The following is a 26,327-nucleotide window of genomic DNA, read 5'->3' as shown; positions in this document are numbered from 1 at the left end:
CGGGGCGGTGGTGCGGGATGCCGCCGCCGCCACCGTCGGGCCGCGGTGGTTCTCGGCGGGCGGCGCGCGTGTCGGGTGGGTGTCCGGCCGCGGGCCTCGCCCCCCAGCCGCCTCGCCAGCGCTAGCCGGGCCGCGCGGCGCCCCGAGGGGGGCCGGGCTGTGCGCGGGCTGCGGCCCTGCTCCGCGCCGCCGGCCGCCGCCCCTCCGCCCGCCCGCCCCGAGGCGCCCCGCGGGCACCATGCAGGCGCAGCAGCTGCCCTACGAGTTCTTCAGCGAGGAGAACGCGCCCAAGTGGCGGGGGCTGCTGGTGCCGGCGCTGAAAAAGGTAGGGGCGCCCGAACCCGCTGCCCGGCCGCGCGGTCCGCGCGCGGGGCTTGGGCGGGCGAGGGGCGGGGAGGCGGGGCGCGCACCGGCCGCCGTCTTTCTCCCCCCCCCTCCCCCCCGGTCGCGGGGCTCCGGGAGGACGGCACGGGAGGCGAGGTGCCCCCCGCGCCCGGCTCCTCCAGCTGTTGACACTCGCCCGGGGTGCGTGGGAAGGCCGCACGCAGTCGGGGAGGCTTGGCCCGGCTAATCCGAGCGCGGAGGCGACGGTTGGAGGAGCCTCGGTTTACCGTGGAGGTCAAAGAAGGCCACACTGCCTACCTTCTGGGTCTTACCGAGCGAGCTGCGGTCAACCTCCCGTTTTCGGAGTCCAGTGCGCTCTGACCGGCTCGAGAGTGCCCTGGCCACAGTGCTTGCCTAAGTAATTGCGAGGTAGCCTGCCAGCGAGAACACGGCCTGCTTGGCTTTGCTCGCCCTCGGTCATAACTCCCTGTTCTCTTGACACTCCCCCACCCCCATTACAAAGGGTGATGCACATGCCACTGTGTTCAGATGGGTTCTTCTGGGGAGTCTTGAGACTCTTCGAACCCTGGTTGGGTTTGGCGTTTTGCATTTTTTTTTTTTAGACTGTGTGTTACTTTGAGTTTGCCAGAGGTTAAAGTAAATTATTTGGAAATGTTGCTACATTTTCAAAGCTCCAAAAGCAACATTGTGAACCGTCCATGGTTTGGTTCGGCATTTTGAATTTTTAGCCTTTGTATGTTACTTTTTTAGTTTGCTAGTGGTTAAAGTTCTTGGGAAATGTTGCTACATTTTAGGGGCTTCCAAAGCAACACTGTAACTTAGTAAACACTGTATTAAGTAAGACATCTGAAACAGGGGTGTTTGAATGGATTTTAAAACAACCAGATTGTTTTTGCTCTCATTTGCCTTACCTGTAAAAATTGCTTTACTCTTTCAGTAGTTTTAATCTCGATTTCTTCTTGCTCAAATATTTTTCATGCTATGTTGCTAAAGTACAGTTTTGTTTCTATTGAGAATTGAGAGTGTTTGCTGTACCATTATGTGGAGCCTTTCTATTTTACCAGAGAGCTTTGAAAGGTGTTTCATAGTCCTCAAAGGCCAGCAACTTTTAGCTTCTCTGCCCTGTTCACCCTTCCCCTCTTGGTATCTTATGATGGAAACTGCTTTGTTGGAAGACTTTGCTTTTATTTTTCAGATTTAGGTTACTGGTTTTTATCCTCAAATGTCTCACTGCTTGCAAACCTCTGTGGTGTTTTCTAAGGAAATCAAAGAGACCGCCTTGTCCTGCATACTTGGTTCATTAATGATCCTATGAGGCCTCACTCTGTTTTTACATGGGCTTTACCTGCAGACTTGACTACTTAGCTTGTAGAAGGGAGAAGTATGCCTCATGATGCTAGAAGCTTGCTATCTTGAGAAGATGAGATAGAAAAGTTGATTTATATGTATAAAAGCCCTCACAGAACATTACTAGTTTGGGGTGTCTGGCTTAAAAGCAAGTAGCGCCTATTCTAAGGAAACCTCCAAAATAACACTTGAGAATCCTTTGAAGTGGTGGAAGAAGCATTGTAGATGTTGGAAGACCTCTCTAACCTGCCACATGGGTGGCCCTTGCTGAAATGTATTCACAGACGCATTTTGTTTGGCTGGCATTATGGTGTTTTTGTTTTTCAGTTTATGTGATTAGTCGCCAGTATCTTAAAATAAGAAATATTGCATATGGTCTGAATTCCTATTTTTCTTGAGTTATAGACAGTCTTGCCATACATTTTCACACAATAGTAAATTGCTAGAGTTGTAAATGGCTGCCTTCTTTAGAAAGACTTATGTTTCCAGTTTGCCACAGCATTGCTCATGTTCTGTAGCCTCGCAGTTGGTTGGTTTTCCACTTGCAGCAGAGATGTCCCTGCAGAAGTGATGTTTCCATTTGCTCTCTAAGATGCAATGCTCTCTCCTCATTTAAATTCCCACCTACAATGCTCTTAAGACCCCCTAAGACAAGGTTGGACATATTTCTCATAATCTGAATATGCTGTTGTAGCTTAAAATTATTGAATTATCATCTGTGTTCTGGGCATTTCAGGTAGATGTGTCCTTGGACATTTTGTGTGGGTGTGTCCTTATCTTGAACTCTTTCTTCAGACTTTAAACTACTTGTATAATGCCTAACTCGGCCTTTTCTTACCGCAGGCTTTTTGGACCAGCTGTTCCTTTTATCTGGTCTAATACTACTCTACCTCAGAGATTTTTCTCAAACCCTCAGGGCTGAGTTGGATAGCGCTCCATTGAAACCTCCTAGCATCCTATCCTAACTCAGCAGTGAATGTGAAGTTCCAGTTTACTTGTCCATGTTCTCACTCCCCAACTAGAGACTAGGCATGTTATCTTACCCTATTGGACTTCTATACACGGGCTGTGCCTGACACCTGTTAGGACTCATTTTGAACAAGTGCCTTTGTGTGTTACTTTGAGTCTGCCAGAGGTTAAAGTAGATTATTTGGAAATGTTGCTACATTTGAAAAGCTCCTAAAGCAACATTGTGACTTAGTAAATCTTCAAACTGTCTTCCCTCTTTCGGTTTGGCGGTTTGAATTTTTAGCCTTTGTATGTTACTTTTAGTTTGCCAGTGGTTAAAGTTATTTGGAAATGTTGCCAAGTGCGTAAAGGGATACTCAAAATAAAACTGCCCCCCCCCCCCCACACACCAGTTTTTAACTTTGTGGTTAATGACTTTAGAATTTTGTTTGGCTCAAAACTCTGAAGTCATCTCTGCCTCCTCTCTGTGTACTGTTGTCCACCTCCAGGCAAAACTTTATGTTTATCAACCTCTAACATGCTTTTGTAATCTACTCTCCTAACTGCTTGGAGTTTCCTCTCCCAGATTGCTGTGATAGCCTCCCAACTGAGTCCCTTGCCCCAGCCCACTTGCCTTTACATATTTCAGACGTTATAATATACTTTTGAAAGTGTTAAACATTTGTTCAGAATTGTTGATGTCCTTTGAGTTAAAATGTAGTTTTTAGCATGGAATTTATAAGATGGCTCTGCCTTGATCTTCCTATTTGATTTCTTATAAAAATCTTTCTAGATAGGACTGCTACTTTTCCTGAGTGTATTTATTAGGCCCTACGGTATCGTTCCTACATCTGTCACATCCCACCAATACATGATGCTTGTCTCAGAACAAGTATTTGCCCTTGGCACTAAGGGTAAATTGCATAATTAAAAAAAGACTAAGTGGAAGGTGGTAGTGGGTATGTCTGGAAAAAAACCTCATTTTTGGTTTTTAGACAGTCTCATCCTGTAGCCCAGACTAGTCTTGAACCTGCAGCTTAGCTGTCCTGGTTCAGTTGGGGTCATAAATATGGGCTAGCACATGTGGCCAGTGAGGGGTTTTAAGTAGGAAGTAAACTTGATTTGAATTTTAGAAACTTCACTTTGGTCAAGGAAGGGGAAGAATGAGACTTAAGGTAAGGGAGAGAAGCTGAAGCCTGGTTTACTAAGTTCATCTAAGAGGAGATGCACATTTGGATTAGGATGGATGCTATATGAGCGCTATTGAAAAGGCAGACCTGGGGTTGGGGATTTAGCTCAGTGGTAGAGCGCTTGCCTAGCAAGTGCAAGGCCCTGGGTTTGATCCTCAGCCCCCCCCCCTCCCCAAAAAAAAGAAAAAAAAAAGAAAAGGCAGACCTGTCAGGACTCAGCACCTCACTAATGATTGCAGGAATGTTAAGGAGGTGGGAAGAATCTTTTTGGGTTGCTTGCAGATAGTCACTGGACTTTGGCGTGGAGATGGGAGTGGTATGATGAGAAGATTTGGATCCTGTTGGTTTTAAAGGCCTTTGGATTGTCCAGGCAGATTTCTCCGGTTGGCAGCTTGGTTTTGATACCTGACCAGCAGATTTGGAAGTCTGAGACAGAAGCCTAGATGAGGTCTGTGTCTACAGAAAGACTTATGTATGAGTCAGGGTTGGTAGTACAAGCCTGTCATCCCAGCTCTTCAGGAGATCAGTGCAGGAAAATGAAACATTCAAGGCCAGCCTGGACAACTTCTGCAAGAACTTGTCTCAAAAAGTAATAAAAGGGCTGGGGATGTAGCTCAGCGGTAGAGTAGTGGAGTGCAAGCCTACTGTATATGGGTTCAGTCTCCATCACTGACAAATCTACGTAGGAATATTTGTAGTAGGTCTGTTCAGCTCCAAACAACAATCTAAATGTCCATTTGTCTATCTGTAATCAACAAGGAAATGAATGAACAAATTGTGTATAGCCACATAATGGAATCAAAGGGAGTGTGGGTTACTGATATACATGGCAATGTGGCCAGCCCACTTAATAACCGACAAAGCTAAACTAAAACTGCATGTTCTGCATTACTGCACTTTGATAAAATTCTAGGAAATACAAACTAATGACAAGCATTGGTTATTATATAGACAGACTTTTAGGTTAGGTGTGCTGACAGAAGCCTGTAATCACAACATCGGAGAAGAGGGCAGAGGGTAAGGAATTAAGGTCATTCTTAGCTACATAGGGAGTTTGAGGCTGAAAGAACAGTAACAAAACCAAAAAGAGACTTTTATGTTAACTTACCTTAGTTGTGCTAATGGTGTTACATGTGGGTGTGTGCTCGGTCCTGTCAGATTATACAGTTTAGACAGACACCACTTACTATTGACTAGTTTCTCAAAGAACACCACTCTAGCCATCCTCTTAGACTGTGACTGCCCCACCATCCTGGCTTTATCACACGTGATCCACCTACTTCCCATCAGTCTATCATTCTGTTTTGAGGTAGTCTGGAACTCACTATGAAACCCAGGCTGGTCTCAGACTTGTAACATCTGCCTGTCTCAGCTCCTCCCCCTCAGTGATGAGCTGCTCTGTCCAGCTTATCTGATTTTTCTTTTTTTAAGACAGGATTTCTTATGTAGCTCTGGCTGTCCTGGAACTCACTATGTAGACTAGGCTTGTGCCAAACTCACAGAGATCGGGGTGTACCACCACACTTGGCACTTATCTGATATTCTGATGAATTTTATAATTGCTGGTATAAGCACACATTATTCCTAAATTCGTCAACCTGCATCAGTAACTAGAAATCAATAGCTTTTTCACAGTTCCTTCTGTTTTTATAAGTTTATATGCAGTGTATATACAGAGGTTATTTGTTCTGCTTAATGAGTGTCTACTATCAAAGTCTCTACTAAAGTAGGGAACATTACCTTGGCTCTTAAAGTTCCCTTCATACCCTTCTAATCGAGTCCTGCCCCTCCTCCCAGAGATAGCCACTGTTGTAACCTTTCATCATCCCACCATAGGTTAATCTTATCTGCTCTGGAACATCATGTAAATGGATTCAAGTAGTGCATATTTTTAGTGAGGCATTTGAGATTATGCTTTAAGAATTCAGTCCTTTTTTCCATCATGTGACTATATCACAGTTTGTTTATCTAGTGGATGGATATCTGATGCTTTAAATTTGTAGCTATTAATAAAGCTGTCATAAATGTTCTTTTAAAAATTTTAAAATTGCATTGATATGTTTGTGCATGTGTGCGCATGCATGCATGCATGCATGAATGTGGAGGTCAGAGGACAACTTGCATGAATCTGTTCTTTCCTCCTGCCATGTGGATCCCTGGAATCAAACTCTGGCTTGGTGGCAAGTGAGCCATTTCAGAGGTCCAAATGTAACCCAGACTGGCCTTGAACTACTGATCCTCCTGCCTTCACCTCCTAAATGTAGGAGTTCCAGGTGTTCACATTTAGCTTCTGTGGTTCTTGTACAAGTCTAGTTATAAACAGCTTTCATTACTTGACAGTAATACCAAGAGACATGGCTTATAGGGTGGGTAGGTAGATGATAGATAGATAGATAGATAGATAGATAGATAGATAGATAGATAGATAGATATTTATGAGGAACTGCTAGACCTTTCTCCAACATGGTTGTACCATCTTACATCATCATTGATAGATGGTAGTTCCTTGCCAGTATTTGGGGTTACTAGTCTTTAATTTTAGTGGTTTGAAGTGCTAGCTTATTTTACTTAGCTTTGTGTCATCTTGTAAATAATCATATTGATCACTTGTTTATACCCTTTTTTGGTAACTCTGTGTGTGTGTGTGTGTGTGTGTGTGTGTGTGTGTGTGTGTGTGTGTGTGTAGGTCAGAGAACAACTTAGAGGAGTTGATTCTCTCCTTCCACTCTGGGTCTCCAGGATCAGATTGAGATCATCAGGTTTGGCAGCAGATACCTATACCCTCTGAATCACCTTGTTGGACCCTGCTTTCATATTCTTAATAGTCATTCTTGTATATTCCTTTCCACAGTGCCTGCTTAACTCTTTTGTTCCCTATAAGACATTGAGTTATTTTTTTAAGATGCTTTATATATTCTATACTTTTGATAATGTGTTTTATGATTTTTTTTTTTGAGACAGGGCCTCATGTAGCTCTGGCTGGCCTTGAACTCATGATCCTCACAACTCCACTTCCTGAGAGCCTGCATCATAGGTGTGTACTACCATGCTGGGTATGGATATTTTCTTCTAGCCTATAACTTGCAGATTTACTTTTCTAGTATTGTTTTTTGACAAGTAAGTTTTAAATATCCATTCCTCCCTTCCTTCTTCCCTCTTTCCTTCCCTCCCTCCCTCCCTCTCTCCCTCTCTCCCTCCCTCCCTCCATCCTATCCACCCATTGTCTCATGTAGCCTAGGCTGGACTTGAACTTATTGTGTAGCTGAGGCTGGCTTTGAACTCCTTATCCTCCTTCCTCCACGTCCCAAGTTCTGGGATTATGGACCTGTGTCACCATGCCTGCTTTGTTTTTGCGAGTTGAGGTCTCACGCTGTAGCCCAAGTTGGCCTGAAATTCACTGCAGCCCAGGTTGACCTTGAACTCATAGTTCTTTTGCTTCTACTGTACAAGTGAGCCACCCAAGCCAGCTAGATAGAAATTTTGAAGGGTCACTGTGTACTTCCCTGGAGCATAATTAATCAATTAATTGAGAACTAACCTGTTGGCAGTAAATCCGTGTAGGAGATTTTTGTAGTCATTTGTAGAAGGGATGATGGTGGCCTTGACTACAGCAATAGCTGTGGGGATAGAGAAAGTGGAACAAATTTTTAGAGATTTAGAAGCATATTGGTGATTGATGGACAGGACAGTAAGAGGCATCATAGAAGATTCCTAGGTTTTCAGGGTCTAAATGGTGATGGTGATGAAGGCGGACAGAAATAAAAGGAAAGTACATTTGGAAGGAAATAAGAAACCATCGAGATGGCTCCTACGGTAAGGTGCTTGCCACCAAGCCAGATGGTCTGAGTTAGATCCCTGGACCTGCATGCTGGCAGAACAGACCCAACCCTACAGGCTGTCCTTTGACTTCTTCAGGCACAGACCGGGGGGGGGGGGGTAGATGGATGGAGAGAGGTAGATAGATGGATCATAAAAAAGTAAAGAACCCTCAGCCCTCTGGGGATGAGAACCAGCATGGAACTATGGAAGAAGAAACTTACACTTTTGGGGGTAGTCAAATTGCCAAATACAGAATGCCTTCTTGTTAGACTCTCCTCAGTAGCAGCAGGCAAGTTGTACCTGATGATTCTAATGATGTCCTTCAAAGTACAGTTCACAGTTTATACCCCCAACAAAGGCTTTCTCCCACCGCTGCACACCCTAAGTAGAATGAATCCTCTGTCACCTTAGTACCTGACACCTCAGCTTTAGGACCTTGGGAGGGCAAGAAGAGAGTCCCATTCGCCCTTGTATTTATTTCAGTGCTTAGCGTCACTCTCATGTGTCCGTTCAAGAACACACTTCTGCTGGGCATGGCAGCATACATCTGTAATCCCAGGGGAGTTTGAGACTAATCTGAGCTATTCGAGATCCTATCTCAAAAAAAGGTTTTGTTTTGTTTGTTTGTTTTGTTGTTGTTGATTTAAAGAATATACTACTAGGGGCCCAAGAGATGGCTCAGCAGTTAAGATTACGATGGCCCAATGGCTGCTCTTCAAGAGTTCAATTCCCAGCACCCACCTGTCAGCTCACAACTGTCTGTAACTCCAGTTCCAGGAGATCCAACTCCCTCACACAGACATGTGCAGGCAAAACACCAATGCACATACAAATAAATAAATCTTTTTGTTTTTTACATAACTATTTCCAAATATTTAATCAGATTATCAGGTAAAATCTAGTTTTTGTTATTCATTGTGTAGTTTGAGCCTTTACATCTGCCAAATGTTGGAATTTTTTTGTCCCCCTGAAAATGTTTTTTCCTGCATTTTTTTTATAAATAACTTTTTAAATTAAGAGATTTTCTATTTATTTTACATACCAACCACAGTTTCCCCTGTCCTCCCTCCTCCTGCCCCCCAACTTCCCCCCCAACCCACCCCCCATTCCCACCTCCTCCAAGGCAAGGTCTCCCATGGGGAGTCAGGAGAGCCTGGTACATTCAGCTGAGGCAGGTCCAAGCCCCTCCTCCCTGCACCAAGGCTGTGCAAAGTGTCTCATCATAGGCACTAGGCTCCAAAAAGCCGGCTCATGCATTAGGGACAGGTCCTGATTCCACTGCCTGGGGCCCCCTATACCGTTCAAGCTAAACAACTGTCTCGCTTATCCAGAGGGTCCAGTCCAGTACCATGGGGGTCTCAGCTATTGGTCCATAATTCATGCGTTTCCACTAGTTTGGCTAGTTGTCTCTGTACTTTTTCCAGTTATGGTCTCGATATCCCTTGCTCATAGAATCCTCTTCTCTCATCGATTGGACTCCTGGAGCTCTGCTTGGGACCCAGCTGTGGATCTCTGCATCTGCTTCCATCAATGTCTGGATGAGGGTTCTATGATGACAGTTAGGGTATCAGCCATTCGATCACCAGAGTAGGCCAGCTCAGGCACCCTCTCGACCATTGCCAGTAGTCTATGGTGAAGTCATTCTTGTGGATTCCTGGGAACCTCCCTAGCACTCTGTTTCTTGCTATTCCCGTGGTGCCTTCATTTATCATGGTATCTCTTTCCTTGCTCTCCCACTCTATTTCCGTTCCATTCGAACCTCCTGTTCCCCTAAGCTCTCATCCCCCGTCCCTTGCCCTCCATTATCCTCCCTCACCCCCAGTTTGCTCATGTAGATCTCATCCATTTCTCCATCACTGGGCAATCCCTGTGTCTTTCCTAGAGTTTTCCTTACTAACTAGCCCATTTTTTAATTGGATTGTTCAGTATTTTGATGTCTAGTTTCATGAGTTCTTTATATACTTTGGAGATCAGTCCTCTGTCAGATGTGGGGTTGGTGAAGGTCTTTTCCCGTTCTGTAGGCTGTAGTTTTGTTTTATTGACGTGTCTTTTGCCCTACAAAAGCTTCTCAGTTTCAAGAGGTCCCGTTTATTAATTGTTCTGAGTGTCTGTGCTACTGGTGTTATATTTAGGAAGTGGTCTCCTGTGCCAGTGCATTCAAGAGTACTTCCTACTTTCTCTTCTATCAAGTTCATTGTAACTGGATTTATGTTTGAGGGCTTTGATCCACTTGGACTTGAGTTTTGGCACATAATTTTAATCTCAACACTCTGGAGGCAGAGGCAGACAGATCTGTATGTGTTAGAGGCCAGCCTGGTCTACATAGCAAACTCCAGATCAACCAAGTATACATAGTTCCTTTCCTGCTTTATTTTACGCTCACGCACATGCTTGCTTACTTGCATATGTACGTGTGCGTGCATGCATGTACGTGCGTGTTTATGTCGTGCGTGTACGTGCATGCACGTGGGTGCTTGCGTTCGTGCGTATGCATGTACGTTCGTGTGTGCTTACGTTCTTTTGTGAGTGTATATGCGTACTTGCGTTCATGCGTACTTGTGTTCATGTGCGCATGCGTTCTTGCATGGGCTCGCGCATGCGTCCTTGCATGTGTGCGTGCTTGCCGTACAAGGTGCGTGCGTGCGTGTATGCTTGCATCTGTTCACGTTAGTGCGTGTGTGCTTGCATCTGTGCATGCGCACAGACGGGTGTGCACTTAGGCATGAAAGTGTGTCGGTGTGCCTGCGCTGCAGCGTTCATATGGAGGTCAGAGGAGGGAGTTTTGTTGATATTGAGATGGTCTCACTGTGTGGACAGGGCTGAGCGCTGGGAATAAAAGTGTGTGCTCAGAGAACCAAGCCCGGTGATCTGAGTTAGTTCACCAACTCCTACCAGTTGTCCTCTGACCTGGATGTGCACACACCCAGGTATGTTATGGCTGGTTATGCATATACACACAACACACTAGGTAAGAAATAACTGAATATAAAAAGTAATTCTGGCCGGGCAGTGGTTGCGCACGCCTTTAATCCCAGCACTCAGGAGGCAGAGGCAGGCGGATCTCTGTGAGTTCGAGGCCAGCCTGGACTACAGAGTGAGTTCCAGGAAAGGCTCCAAAGCTACACAGAGAAACCCTGTCTCGAAAAACAAAACAAAACAAAAAAAAAAAAGTAATTCTGAAACTGTTGAATCAAATCCCACAATAAAATAGTGTTGACTATTTGCTTATATTTCAAAAATTTGGAATCTCCTGTTATCATCAGATAGATTTTATAAAGATATAGAACCTTTACTCAGTGTAGATGTGTGTGTGTGTGTGTGTGTGTGTGTGTGTGTTATAGCACAAATAGTACCTATACCTAAAGAAAACATGCTTTCCCACTGTGTTTAACACATCTTGGTCATTTCAGGATGTAAATGTAATCGTATGGTAGAATCCAAGCAGACTGAAAGGACAGGTTTCCTTCCAAAGTTTTAACTGATTGCTCCCAAACAACTAGCTAATTAAATTTTGACTAAAAGCATGGTTTGATTTCACTTTAATGAAACGAGAAGAGAAAAACCATAGTAAACTACTGTTGATGCCTTTGGGTGAGGTCTTTAAGGTCTTTTTCTTATTTTGAAGTTTGTCTTGGTTTCTCATTGCTTGATGTTGAAATTAAGAACAGTATTTGAGTTTTTTAAAACATTACCAAACTCTTTGGAATTACTTCATTAGTCTTAAGTGTTGATGCGTAAGCAAGTTCTGTATATTATAATACTGATTAGTCTTTTTGCTAAGAAACACTGTCTCACATAGCTAGATAGAATCATTGTTTCAGTTGGTATTCCAATTAGCCTATCATAATTCTTTCCAAGCACGAATTTATTTATTTATTTGTTTGTTTATTTGATGTGTGGAGCAGAGAATAAAACCCAGGGCCGTGTGCATGCCAGGAAAAGATTACTATATCTGTAGTCCCCTTCTAGGTTTTTAAATAGTTAATACTCCTTATTGATAGGTAGCACATTCTGTTTTGGTTATTACTAGGCTGTAAGTATAAAAATATTTGCATTTTTCTTATGTATAAATACCAGGAGTGGGTTTATAGCTGTATCTTTTAAATTGTATTTATTATTGTGTGTGTGTGTGTGTGTGTGTGTGTGTGTGTGTGTGTGTGTGATGTGGGTTGGGGTGTGTTCGAGAGTACTGTTATTATATGTGGGTATTACCACACCCAGCTGTACCATTACTTTTTAGAGTCACATCAGTCAAAAAAAGGATTACATTTTATTTGTGTGTGCGTGTGGGAGGGATACACACACACACACACACACACACACACACACACACACACATCACAGGCAAAATGGCGCAGTGGGAAGGACCTGGACAGATATGCAAGCCTGGCCTGAATTCGATGCCCAGAACCCACACAGAGGCAGAAGGGCAGAAGTGACTCCACTAAGGTGTCCTAGACATACAAGTTGTAGCATGCCCCTACCACCCAGAATGCATACACAATAATAATAAATCAAAATTAAATCTTAATTGTAAAATTATGCATTTTAAAAGAATATAATTTGGGCTGGAGAGATGGCTCAGCAGTTAAGAGCACTGGCTGCTCTTCCAGAGGACCCAGATTCAATTCCCAGCACCCACATAACAGCTCACAACCATCTGTAACTCCAGTTCCAGAGAATCTGACATCCTCACAGAGACACACACACAGGCACAACACCAATGCACATGAAATAAAAACAAGTAAATTAAAAAAAATCATATTTTAACTGAAGGCTTATTAACTTTTTTCCATAGTATTTTTTTTATAGTATTTTTATTTTATAATTAACTTAATTTCACATATCAGCCCCGGATTCCCCGTCCTCCCTCCTCCCACCCCCTAGTCCTCCCCCCCAATCCACCCCCCAATCCCACTTCCTCCAAGGCAAGGTCTGCCATGGGGAGTCAGCCCAGCCTGGCAGACTCAGCCAAGGCAGGTCCAGTCCCCTCCTCCCTACACCAAGGCACCTACACCAAAGTATCTCATCATAGACCCCAGGCTCCAAAAAGTCAGCCCATGCACCAAGGACAGGTCCTGGCTCCACTGCCTGGGGGCTTCCCAAACAGTTCAAGCTAATCAACTATCTCACTTATCCAGAGGGCCTGGTCCAGTTCCGTGGGGGCTCCTCAGCCATTGGTTCCCAGTTCATACGCTTCCACTAGTTTGGCTATTTGTCCCTGTGCTTCCTCCAACCATGGTCTCAACGTCTCTCGCTCATACAATCCCTCCTCTCTCTCGCTGATTGGACTCCCGGAGCTCCACCTGGGGCTCGGCCGTGGATCTCTGCATCCGCTTCCATTAGACACTAGATGAGAGTTCTATCATGACAGCCAGGGTGTTCGGCATTCGCTCACCAGAGCAGGTCAGCTCAGGCACTCTCTAGACCACTGCCAGTAGCCTACAGTGGAGGTACCTTTGTGGATTTCTGGGGACCTCTCCAGCACTCTGCTTCTTCCTATTCCCCTGGGGTCTTCATTCATCATGGTATCTCCCTGTTCTGCCACTCTGCTCCTGATCCAGCTGGTGCCTCCCGCTCCCCTAAGCCCTCTTTCCCCTGCCCCTTGCCCTCTATTACCCCCCACCCCCAGTTTGCTCATGTAGATCTCATCCATTTCTCTGTTATTGGGCGATCCCTATGTCTTTCTTAGGGTCCTCTTTACTAGGTAGCCTCCCTGGAGTTGTGAGTTGCAGTCTGATTGTTTTTTGCTTTACATCTGGTATCCACTTATAAGTGAGTACATTACCATGTTTGTCTTTGAGTCTGGGTTACCTCACTCAGGATGATTTTTTTTCTAGCTCAATCAATACCACAAGGGCACATGCTCAACTATGTTCATAGCAGCATTATTCGTAATAGCCAGAACCTGGAAACAACCTAGATGCCCTTCAACTGAAGAATGGATAAACAAAATGTGGTACATATACACAATGGAGTACTACTCAGCAGAGAAAAACAATGACATCATGAGGTTTGTGGGCAAATGGATGGAACTAGAAAAAAACCAACATTACATTTTTATTGATTCTCTGGGAACGTCACATCATGCACCTCAATCACACTCGCTTCCAGTTTGTGTTGCCCGCTTACTCACTGGAGCATGGTCAACATCCCAGTGCCGCTCCCCTTAAGTAGACCTGAACCCTTCCCTCCTGCACCCCGGCCAGAAGCCATCACCTACTGTGGAGACTACACGTCAGCGTCCCATCACACTTTATAAGACCTCTCTTCGATGACTTCCTGTCTATGCCGTTAACTTTTTTTAGGGGGAGGGAGGTTGGGCAGGGGTTGTCGTTGTCAAGAAGGCTTCCATGCTCCTCCCTCTCAACTGTGCATCTACAGTCATCAGTATAATAGCAAAAGTCGTCTCCTTGCTTTTCATAGTCAGTGGGAGCATGGATCATGGACCTCTGCACTGTTTCTGGTGACGGCACAGACCCAGACAAAGCCCTCGGAGGCAGCCCAGTCCATGGACATCACCATGGCCTCAGGTGGCAGTGCAGGACACTCACATCAATATGGCCCCGATGCAGAATAACCTGTGGACACCAATATGGCCTCAGGCTGCAGCACTGACCACAGACATCCACATGGGCCATGGACATTAATACAGACCATGGCCACAGTAGGACCACGGACTCAGACATGGCCCTCAGGTGGCAGTGCAGGCCACTCTGATAAGTATGGCCCCTGGTGGAGGCACACCCCACAGACAAAGCTTGTTAACTCATAGAAGAACAGGAGGCATGTTCTCAAACAGTCTTGCAAGATGGACCCGACTTTCCCCATTGTACAACTAATAAAGGACTATATGCAGGCCATTCTTACATATATGAGAACTTTAAGACAGGACTTAAAACCCACTTCTTTAATTTGATAGCAATGTGACTGGACGATAGACATCCTTCCTACTCTATAAAATAGGGCTCATACCTACATATTAACCACATGTAATAACCGCATGTTACATTGGGCATAGTGCCAGAAGACTGTAACTCATCACTATGGAGGTGGAGTTAGAGGGATCAGGAGTTCAGGGCCATCCTCAGCTACTTATTCGAGATCAGCATGGACAAAGTGAGAGCCTGTCTGAAAACAAGTTACAAAGAACCAATAATTAATGCAAATTTGCTATTTAAGTGATGACTATAGATTATGTTTCAAATACACAGCCAGGGCTATGTAGAAAGACTCTGTCTCCATTTAAAAAAATGTTTTTACTTAATTTAATGATGCAAAATGCACACGCTGACTTGACTGATACACATTCACATATAATATACTTTTCTCTCACATCCACCACTCAACAGATGGGTGAATGCAGAGGAATGACCATGGTCATTACAAAAAGTAGACTATACTAACAAAGTTTATTCCAGTCCATTTCTTCTTTTATAGTCCAAAACATCTTCCTTATGTTGTTAAGATAAACCCACAGGAAAACCATGGTGCCCAAGGTTAGCCAAACTTGCAGCCAGTCAGGTTTGGCGTCAGACACAGAGACTGCTAAAGAGCTGCTCAGGGGTGAGGTGAGTGGCACAGCAGCACCATCTCTCCCTCACTGTTTGTCTGAGACAGGGGCTCACTATGTAGACAGGCTGGTCTTGAACTCAGAGATCTACCTACCTGCACCTCCAAACCCTGCCCTTAAAGGAGTGAGGGCAGTCTCATTGTCGTTAACAACCTCTTGCTCACTGTTGAGCCTTTGCTAGGACTGCAGAGTTAGTCTAGTGCTGATCAAAGTCCCATGGAGGTAAAGGATGGTGATGACTGTTGATTTCACTCCCTCCAGCCTCAGACTACCCACTCTCTATTATATTAGTATTTTAGAGACAGAGTCTCACTAGATAGACAGCTGGAGGACTGGCCTTGAACTTCAGATCCTACTGCAACTGCAATAAAAATGGCTCCAGCAGGCCCACAGGGAGTGGTACTGTTAGGAGGTGTGTCACTACGGGGTGGGCTTTGGGGTCTCGGAAGCTCAAGCCTGGCCACTGTGCCTCAGTCTCTTCCTGCTGCCTGTAGATCCAGATGTAAAACTCTCAGCTTCCTCTCCAGCACCATGTCTGCCTGCATGCTGCCATGCTTCCTGCCAGGATAATGGACTAAACCTTTGAACTGTAAGCCAGCCCCAATTAAATGTTTTCCTTTATAAGAGTTGCATCCCACAGGCCTCATTTTTTTGTTTTTTTTTTTTTGGTTTTTAAAGACAGGGTTTCTCTGTGTAGCTTTGGTGCCTGTCCTGGATCTCGCTGTGTAGACCTGGCTAGCCTCGAACTCACAGAGATCTGCCTGGCTCTGCCTCCCAAGTGCTGGGATTAGAGGTGTGTACCACCACCACCCAGCCTTGTTTTTGTTTTTTTAAGACAGAGTGTAGCCCAGGTTGACCCTCAACACCTGACACTTCAGCCTCCAGCTCCCAAATATTTGGATAATGCACCTGTGCTACCACATCTTGCTGGTACTCTCTTAATTTTCAGAAAAGAACTTATTTTTATTTTATGCATTTTTCCTGCATAGGCCAGAAGATGGCACCAGATCCCCTGGAACTGGAGTTAAGGGTTTTGGGAACTGAACCTGGGTCCTCTGCAGGGGCAGCAAGTGCTCCTAACTGCAGATCATCTCTCTGGCCCCTCTCTTAATTTCTTAAAGGTTTTAAGTCGGTCATACAAACAGTGAATATATAACTTATGAGTTTGGTTTAAAGAATAATAAAATTAATGTCTGTATGCCAAACACAGATTAAAAAGTCATTTATTTTTGAGACAAGGTCTCATATAATTCAGGCTGGCCTGGAACTCTTGGCAATCCTCCTGCCTTAGCTTCCTGAGTGTTGGGATTACAAGCACGAATCACCATTCCCAACTGAAATAACATTTAAAAATTATTATTATTTCTATATTTTATGTGTGTGAGTGTCTTGCCTGCATGTATGTCTGTATACCATGTGCATGCCTGGTGTTCACTGAGGTCAGAAGAGGGTGTCGGATCCCCTGGAACTAGAGTTCCATTGGTTGTGAGCTGCCATGTGGGTGCTGGGAATTGAGCCTGGGTCCGCTGCAAGAACAGCAAGTGCTTTTGCTATTTTAGCAATTGCTAACTCATTTTTCCTGCCCCTGCATGTAGTTTTTAAGATGGCTTTACTCAGAGCCCACGCTGGCCCTAACATCATTATATAGCCCAGGCTGGGTTTGAACTTGGAGCAGGCCTGAGTGCTGAGATTACAGGCATGAGTGACCACTCCCAGCCTGAAAACAATTTTTCTCTATTTTATTTTATTGTTTAAAAAATTTTTGTTTTATTTATTGGCTCCCCATTCTGGTCTCTTTTAAAGCAGATTATACTTTAATTACTTGGCTGAGAGTTTTCTTGTGCACAGTGTCTTTTATGGTTGGTTCCCAATATTAATCACTGACTTGTATGTTTTGTATATTCACATTTGCTCAGTGTTGTTGGTGCTCTTTGTTTTCAGAAGCAAGATGAGTAATTTCTTTTTTTTTCTTTTTTAACTTTTTATTGATCTTTGTGGATTTCACATCATGCATCTCGATCCCACTCATCTCCCAGCCCTTCCCATCCACCCTCTGCCCTTGCAACCTCCCCCCCAAGATGAAACAAAAATAAAATTTAAAAAGAAAAAAAAACAGACAAGAATCTCATCATGGAAGCTGTAGTGTGATACAGTGAGTCACACAGTAAACCCTTTGGTCCATACATTTCTACTTGCAAGTGCTATTGCAGAGTCATTGGTCTGGTTCAAAGGCTCTGGTTTCTGCTACACTATCAACACCAACCCTTGCTGAATATCCTGTTGTCCTGTGTCATGGAGATCCTGCAGCTTTGGACCAGCAGATGTGCTCCAGCAGATTACAGATGGGGTGGATGATGGGATGAGCCAATTCATAGCTTTGGTTCTGGGCCTGGCTGGTTGCTGGGTTGGTCAGTCTGCTGGCTCTCCCCACCAGGGTGAGCTCCCCAGCACCTTCCCTCACCCCAGTCTCCACCGGGGCAGGCCGGTTCTCTTGCTCTCACACCCTCAGGCTGGCTCACCTACACCCACACCCCCAGGGCCAGCTCTACTATGTTGCCCAGGTAGGGTGCAGAGCCCTTTCCAGAGTGCTGCAGCTGGTGAGGGGCAGAATCAGCTCTCCTGCCTGCCACATGTGGCTGGGGGAGCAAGATGAGTAATTTCATATAAAAACTTTTCATTCTTTCTTGGATGCTTTGATTTATTCAACTATACCTAAAGTAAAACCAGAATCTTAGAGCTTCCACGAGAAACCCTCTTACTCTGCCCTCACGTGATCTCTGATTCCCATAGTTAACAAGAAAGACCTCCAGTCCAGCCCCAGACTCTAGTGAGTTGTACAGTACACTAGGGAATGCTTCTAGCATCTACAGTCTAGTTCCTTCCTCGGGTAAGCTAAACCAGGATCCTTCCTCTCCCAATCCTCCAGCTCTGTTTCACTGACAAGGATGCATCTGGGCCTCCAGCCCCTTTTCCATGTTGTTAAATACTTTCTTTTCTGCCTCAAGTTGTGAAGACAGCCTTCATACTTTGTGTTACTGTGACGTATGTTTACACTGGTGTGGGTGAACACGTGTGATGTCAGGTGTCTTCCTCGATCAGGCTTCATTTGACTTCTTGAGGCAGGTCTCTGAAGCTGTTGTCTAGGGCCAGCTTGTCCCACAATGGCCGCCTGCCCACTACTTCCTGGGTGTTGAGGGTCCAAGCTCCAGTCTTCCGCTTGCACGGCAGTCGCTAGCCACTGAGCCGTTCCCCCAGCCACCTCTTCGGCGGTTTCTATAGATTTCTAGATGTTTTGCTTACCACAGGTCAGCACTTAGTCTGTTCCTCAGGTGGTACCGTGCCGTCCTTCGTATTGCAGTAAGTCTGGTCCTAATTTTAGTGATACTCGTCAAAAAGGATCAAAGGATTCAGAGACTCATCTGTCCTTTATAAAGATCAGCTCTTCATGTCGTGGTCTCATGTACTAATGAATATTAGTTAAACTTATTTGTTCCAGGTTGCAATTTTTAGCTTTCTACATTTATTATGAATCCTCTCATAAGGAAGAATTCCTCCTTAATTAGGGATATTTGGTTATTATGATGTATAGATCAGATAGGAAACATTGTATGTATATTTAATTTTTTTCAGAGTGAAGAATTATGTGACAGTCATTTTCAGTGTAATCCAATGAGTTTTGTTTTGTTTTTTTAAACGAATAATAGCAATCTTGGAAACTGGAAAGTCCAGTATCAAGATTGTTTTGTTTTTAAGTGTCATTTACCTTCTCAGCCTTGTATAAAGCTATTGTATTTTGAATAGTTACAGTTTATTTGATTTTAAAGGTTTTTTGTTTGTTTGTTTTGGTTTTGTTCTGGCTATCCTGGAACTCACTCTATAGACCAGGCTGGCCTTGAACTCACAGAGATCCCCCTGCCTCTGCCTCCCTTATGCTGGGATTAAAGGCGTACACTACTACGCCCAGCTTAAAGGTTTTTTTTTTAAGATTAATTTTATTTTTACTTATGTATACCACATATCTGTGGGTGCCCACAGAGGCCAGAAGAGGGGGTTGACTAACCTGGAGTTACAAGTGGTTGTGAGCCACCCAATGTGATGCTGAGAATTGAACTTGGGTCCTCAGCAGCAAGTGATCTTAACTACTGAGCCATCTCCCCAGCCCTTGATTTGGTCTTAAAATTCTTCCATTTTCCATCAACGAGAAAGCTTTTTATGATATTCAGATGTTCTATTGCTATGCTCTATTGCACACTTTCTGTCACAGTTACATGTCTTTAGCTTTATAGTGTCTTAAACTATACAGTTTTAATTTAAAGAATTACGTCTGTGTATGTACTCTGAAAAATATTTACTGTACATGAATCTTGTTGTGTGTGTATATGTGTATGCGCAAATTGTGTGTGTGTGTGTGTGTGCTTGTGGAGACCAGAGGTCTCCTTGGTTTCATTCCTCAGGAGTTGTCCTCATGTTTTGAGACAGGATCTCTCACTGGGACCTCACCAGTTATAGAAGCCTTGGGTAATGTGTCTAATTTCATATTCTTGGCTCTTGGAATACATATAGTACCATTTCCAGGACCAGGGTGGTGGGTCATTGCTTCAACAGACTGCTTGATTTTTTGGTGTGCTACATTAGACATTGGTGTGCTCATTGCCCTATGTCATGTTGCATGTGTGTGTGTGTGTGTGTGTGTGTGTGTGTGTGTGTGTGTGTGTGTGTGTGTGTGTTTGTGCCTGTGCCTGGTCTTTGTGGACCTGTCTGTCTATGTGGTATGCCTTAGACAAAGCCTCATGAGGAAGTAAGTCCAGACTGAGGGATGTGTCAGGTCTAGACGGCTTTCCACCTGTCCCTTTAGGATCTGGGTGACTGTCACTGTGGATACCTGTTCTGTCTCACAAGAAGATGATGAGGTTCTTGGCTGGTGTCTAATTGGGCTGCAGCATCTTCATGGTGGTTTCCAGTGCTGTGATGGTCTTTTAATTCCAGAAGGCTGGGATCTCTGTCTCCTGGGACGTCTCGTACTCCAGGGCTCTGCAGCAGCAGCACTTAGGCTTCCTGTGTTATTGCTCTAGTAGTAAGACAATGATGCCATGTCCTTAGTTCATCGTTACACCCCCAGTCAGTAACCAAAGCTCATGCATGGGTTTGTGAAGTAAGCCCTTCCGCTTGCTGAACCATCTCCCTGCCCCTCTTGCTTTGCCTTTTAAATTAACCCCAGAGTAAGGAGCAGTAAATACCTGAAGCGTCAACTATGACTTAACAACCATAACACTGAGATTTGAATAATCAAATCTTTATTATTTGCTTTTATGGTAAGGGTTTTGAAAATACCAGCCTCATTTCAGATTCTCTCATTATACTTAAGACTGAGAAGATAGTTCACTAGGTAAGAGTACTTGCTCTGCAACCATTAGGACTTGGGTTCAAATCCTCAGAACACACATTAAAACAAAAAGCAAAACCAGGCATGACCGTGAGTACCTGTAACCTGCACTGGGGAGCTGGGACAGGTGGATCTCTAGAGTTATAGACAGCCATCCTAGCCAAAATGGTGAGCTTCTGGTTCAAGAAGAGGTCTTGTCTAAAGGCTGTCATGTGAGACACCAGTGTCCTGATCTGGCTTCTTCATGTACGTGCACTTGCACACTCACGTGCATGCATGGTACCACAAAGGTGTGTGCGTGTGCGTGCGCACACGTGCCCGTGTGCGTACGCACACACACCCAATAATTTAAAAAAAAAAAAAAAGGAAGTAGAAGATCTGGGCTTAAGACGTGATAGAATACAATCAAAAGCCTTTTCAGCTCTTCAGAGAGAAATTAGCCAGAAAGGGCTGTTAAAGAGTCATCAGAACTCAACACCGTGCTTTCTGGCCTTCACCCTAGGGTTCCCGAGTATCCTTATGTCAGACAGAAATTTATACAGAACTGGTTAGAATAGCAAATATAATTTTCATATAATGTGCTAGGATTTACTACAGATAAAGTGAACCACCAGGATAGAAGCCAATCAGTCCTTCTGAGAAGTTTAAAATTCAAGAGGTGGCATCTTTGGTTGAATATGGTGATTGTATCTTACCAAAGGAATTGCTGTCACGCCGATTAAAATTCCTATTCATGTCTATCATTGATTCTTTAGTATTTTCTTTAAAAAGGGGGCGGTCTATTACTGAGGCTGAGCGATGGCTCAGCAGTTAAGATCTTTTGCTGCAGAAGACCTGGTTTGTGTTTCTAGCACACTCACGGCAGTTCACAGTGGTCTGTAACTCCAGTTCCAGGGGATCTATTGCCCACTTCTGGCTACCACAAGCACTAGGTACATAATGTGGTGCACAAAGGCAAAACACTGATACACATTAAAAAAAAGTTTCTTAGAAAGATTTATTTTTATTACTTTTAATTATGTGTCTGTGTATGAATATGTGTACATGAGTAATGCCCATAGAGGTCAAAGGTTTGGGGTTCTTAGAACTGGAGTTACACGTGGTTGTGAGCCGCCCAAGATAGGTGCTGGGAACTGAACTTGGATCCTCTTGAAGAGCAGTATGCACTCTTAACCACTGAGCCATCTCTTGAGTCTTTAGTCAAGTGTTTTCATTTAAGAAACTTAAATTAGTGTATTTAATTTCTTTAAATTATACATTTAAAGAGTTTATGTGTCAGTAAATACAAGTGTAAAATGCAATATTTTTCAAAACTACACTTAAAGGAAAACCCACATCTAGTTTAAATAATTTTAAAATTTGTTTTACCATTGTGTGTAAGACATACACACACACACACACACACTCATACACACACACACACACACACACACACACACACACACACACTAAGTATCAGCCTTGAATGGCTTTAGGGAACTGTTGTAAGATTTGTCAGGATAACCTATTTTGTATAGTCCTGCACAGTTTGGATCTTTTGGGTCCCAGTTTTGAATGTGATTCAGTACTTTAGATCTTAACACTGTCTCGAAGGCAGCATTTTTTCTTTTCTCTGTATTAGGTGAAATATAATGCTACTTTTCTGTATCTTAACCACATTTTTCTTGGATGAGTAAAGATCAGTTAGTGTAAATCTAGCAGTTGGAACTTTGCTTGACTTTTAACTGAGTTTTTAGTCAGAGGACTTGAAATGTTTGTTTTGTTTTGAGGAAATAGAACAATGTTGGTCTCTTATATAAATGAATTTTGCAAACCTAATTTGAAAGAGTAGATGATAAAGATTAGTATCCAGAAACTTCGAAATACACTTGGTGTTATACTCCATTTTTTGTAAGTAAAGTAATTCTCTGTTTGACTTATTTACTTAATAGGTTTTATTCAGCTTTTAATAACCATCAGTAAATAAAATTATCAGACTTGAATTCTGAAAAATTTTACATAAAATACCATATTTAACTAGTATTTGAATGTATGAGAATTACAGTTATCCAGTTATTGTTTTTAGTCGTTGTGTTTCACTGGTGTGGCTGTATATAATGAATATGATTCTGAACAATAGATGTCTGTCGTAGTTTAAACTGATCTTGTATATGGAATAGTTTCTGCTTGAAGGCATGCTCCTGGAATCAACCAAGCCCCTAGCCTTATTGCCACACAAGCATTTTATGCCTTCACGTCTACAAAACAGAGGCTTCAAGTATTTCCTGAATGCCAAAGACTTGGAGTAAAAAAAAAAGAGAAAATAAATTTATAAATAGATGAACAAGGCCTTGCCTGATTGGAGCATCATTATCCAATTAGATTGATAGAAGAACATACAATTACAACTCATTATTAGAGCTCCATTATCAAACTGTAGTACCTGGAGTAAGGGTTGGCACACAGAAGAGTATAAAGCCAATAATGTGAGCAATCACTGTGTTGGCTCACTCCTGTATAGTTAGTCCGTAACAGTGTATGTATGTGTGATATTTGAGATGCAGCTCGATTGGTGTGAGTGCCTGGCTAGCATGCCTGAAGCTGTGGGTTTCATCCCCAGCACCACACACATGCCTGTAACCCACTACTTAGGTGGTGGGAGTGGGAAGATCAGAAAGATAAGGTTGGCCAGCGTAGTGAGGAAATACTGGCCCAAAGCCCAAAAACCAGCTAGGCAAACTCCAAACTCCGCATCTCCATGTCTGATGTGAAAACGCTCTTCAGATCTCCAACTCCTTTCAGCTTTGTTGACTGTAACACACTACTTCCTCTTGGGCTGGTACCACTGCCTGTTAGCAGCTTTCCTCAGCAGGTATCCCACAGCTCTGGCATCTCCAACATCTTGGGGTCTCCAAGGCAATCCAAGCTTCAATTTCACAGCTTCATACAATGGCCTCTCTGGGCCTCCATTCAAGGATACCCCTGACACGTGCCTGGTCTCCGTGGCTTTCCTTAGTTGCTCCTTGACTCTAAAGCCAGAACCACATGGCCAAAGCTGCCAAGTTCTGCTGCTTGCTGGGGCTGGAACATATACCTTTGTTCAATTACATCTTCACCAGCTTTCTGTTTTTGATGGTTTCCTTCATTGCTTAAGCTTGACTATCCTGAAACTGGATCTGTAGACCAGGCTGGCCTCAAACTCAGAGATCCACCAGCCTCTGCCTCTGGAGTACTGGGATTAAAGGCGTGCGCCACCACACCCAGCTCTAAGCTTTTCTTTGATTCCTTTTCATAACTTGGAAACTTAGCTGGGTGGGATCTTGCCCTGAGGTCACCAGTCCTTTTATTCCATTTCTTAATCTGTTTATCTCCTTAAACACAGGACTTTTAGCTCCATTCTCTGGTGCTCCTTTTCTCTTCCAATTTTACATTTTGTGTTTTTCCTTGCTCAGCTTGCTCCTTTTCATTATAAATCTTCACTAGAGTTAACACTGGTAACCACATAACAGAGTCTATACTAGGCTGTTTTGAGATTTCCTCTGCCAGTGGAATTAATCCAAAACTCTTCAATTTAGTTGCAGGCAGACTTTTTGGACAAGGGCAAAAAGCAGCCACATTCTTCACCAAAATATCACAAGAATGATCTCGAGGCAACATATTAAAATTCTTCTCTGAAACCTCTTGAGTCAGGCCCCCGCAGTGCATCGAATCACACTGAGTATCACTGTCTTCCATGCTCCTACTACGATGTTCCATTAAGTAGCACTTAAAGCGTTCAACCATTTTCTAATTCACAGTCCCATGGTCCATAGTCCTTCAAACAAAAGCATGGTCAGGCCTATCACAGCAGTACCCCAGTCCCTGGTACCAACTTCTGTCTTAGGGTTTCTGTTGCTGTGAAGAGACACCATGACCACGGCAACTCTTATAAAGGAAAACATTTAAATGGGGCTGGTTTACTGTTTTAGAGGTTTAGTCCATTATCATCACGGCAGGATATGATGGCATGCAAGCAAATACGGTGCTGGAGAAGGAGCTGAGAGTTCTACATCTTGATCCACAGGCAACAGGAAGTGAACTGTGTCACTGAGCATAGTTTGTGTACAGGAAACCTCAAAGCCCACCCCCACAGTGACACACTTCCTCCAACAAGGCCACACCTAATAGTGCCACTCCCTGTGGGGGCCATTTTCTTTCAAATCACAACAGGCTTCCAGCCAAGTTTTATTTACAGTGCCACGTGCAACTATATCCATGCTACTCACTCTGTCTTTGTGGGTTTTCTGGGATACGGTACCCCATATCTCCAGATTAGACAGTGGGGTATTTTGAAAGCTATATTAGACACCAGGAGGCACAGGTTAAGTACTTGATAGTATTTATTACTATTAGCTATGGTATTGTTGCAGTCTTCTTTGTCTCATCTAATAGATGGAGGGACTGATTTAAATGACCTTTAAAACCTCTTTTAGTTCTAAAAGATGGTGGATTTTCTTTTTTTCACTTTTTTTAGATTTATATATTTTTATTTTATATGTATGTATGCTTTGCCTGCTTATTTATGTATGCACCAAATGCTTGCATTGTCTGAGGAGGCCAGAAGAGGGCGTCAGATTCCCTGGAACTGGAGTCACAGGTGGTTGTGAGCCCTGCCTTCAGTGCTGAGCATTGAACCTGGGCCTCTGGAAAAGCAGTCAGTGCTCTTAACAACTGAGTCACCTCTCCAGCCATAAATTGTTGGTGGTTTTGTAAATTTCCAGCCATAGTATGTTTGATGTTGAGACCTTGAATGAATATGTAATCCATAATTTTAGATACTTTTTTCAGAATAACATTTTAGTGCATCTAGAGCCATATATACTGTCTGTGTGTCTGTCTGTCTGTCTCTCTCTCTCTCTCACACACATACACACGCACACACACTCTCTCTCTTCTTTGAAATATCATATATCTTCTCTTTAGTTTTTGTTGTTTAATGTTATAAAGTTTTTAGTGTTAATTTGACATGTTTGTTGAGTAATGGAACTATTGCACAGATAAGTTTTAAAATCAGGAGAGATAGGGAGAGTCTTGAAGTTATCCAGGTGACAGTTGAAAATGTCGCTATGATATTACTTAGGAGAATAGCATGGGGCAACAGACAGATTTAAGAGGTGACAGAAGACACAGCACACAAGGACACAGAAAAGGAACAGAAGCTCAAGAACCTAGACTAGACTGTGTCACTAGAGTCTGTATGCTGCGGCTGGTGTGCACATGTGTGCACATACATGCAGAGGATGCTTTCCTCAGTTGCTTTTCTGCCCTTTTTTTTTTTTTTTCTCCTAAGACAGGGGTTTCATCCTAGGCCACCCTGACTGGAAGTCTCTGTGTGTATACCAGGCTGGCCTTGAACTCAGAGATCAGCCTGCTTCTGCCTCCACATGCTGAGATTAAAGGTATGCACCTTGATAACTGGATCCACCTTGTTTTTTAAGACAGGGTCTCCCTGAACCTGTAGCTCACTAACTGACTAGATATGTGATCCTATTATCTGTACTGTCTCCTCAGAACAGGTATTACTGGTACATACCGTGCTTGGCAGTTTTGATTTTTAAATGGGCACTAGGCATCCAAACTTGGTTTCATGTTTCCAAGAAAACGCTGTGAGACTGAGCCCCCTTATTAAGAACCTTCAGAAAGGAACTTGGCTGATAGCCACTTAGAAGCATTGCTCCAAGTGATGTTAGGATTCACTGCTAGC

The 26,327-nt window shown here is 43.6% G+C and overlaps 1 protein-coding gene across 1 annotated transcript in view; it reads left to right on the top strand.

Annotated features, from left to right (window-relative positions):
• Window positions 1–238: 238 nt before the first annotated feature.
• Sos1 (SOS Ras/Rac guanine nucleotide exchange factor 1) overlaps window positions 239–26,327 on the top strand; it is a 91,126-nt gene continuing 65,037 nt past the window's right edge. The window contains exon 1 of the mRNA XM_052746364.1: window positions 239–325. Within this exon, the coding sequence (XP_052602324.1) occupies window positions 239–325 (87 nt within the window). The remainder of the gene's footprint in view (window positions 326–26,327) is intronic.

Source organism: Peromyscus californicus, unplaced genomic scaffold (assembly GCF_007827085.1).
Source record: "Peromyscus californicus insignis strain IS unplaced genomic scaffold, ASM782708v3 Scaffold_1__1_contigs__length_55948999, whole genome shotgun sequence".
NCBI lineage: Eukaryota > Metazoa > Chordata > Mammalia > Rodentia > Cricetidae > Peromyscus > Peromyscus californicus.
The sequence above is the reverse complement of the archived record's forward strand: the minus strand, read 5'-3'. Positions and strand labels throughout refer to the sequence as shown.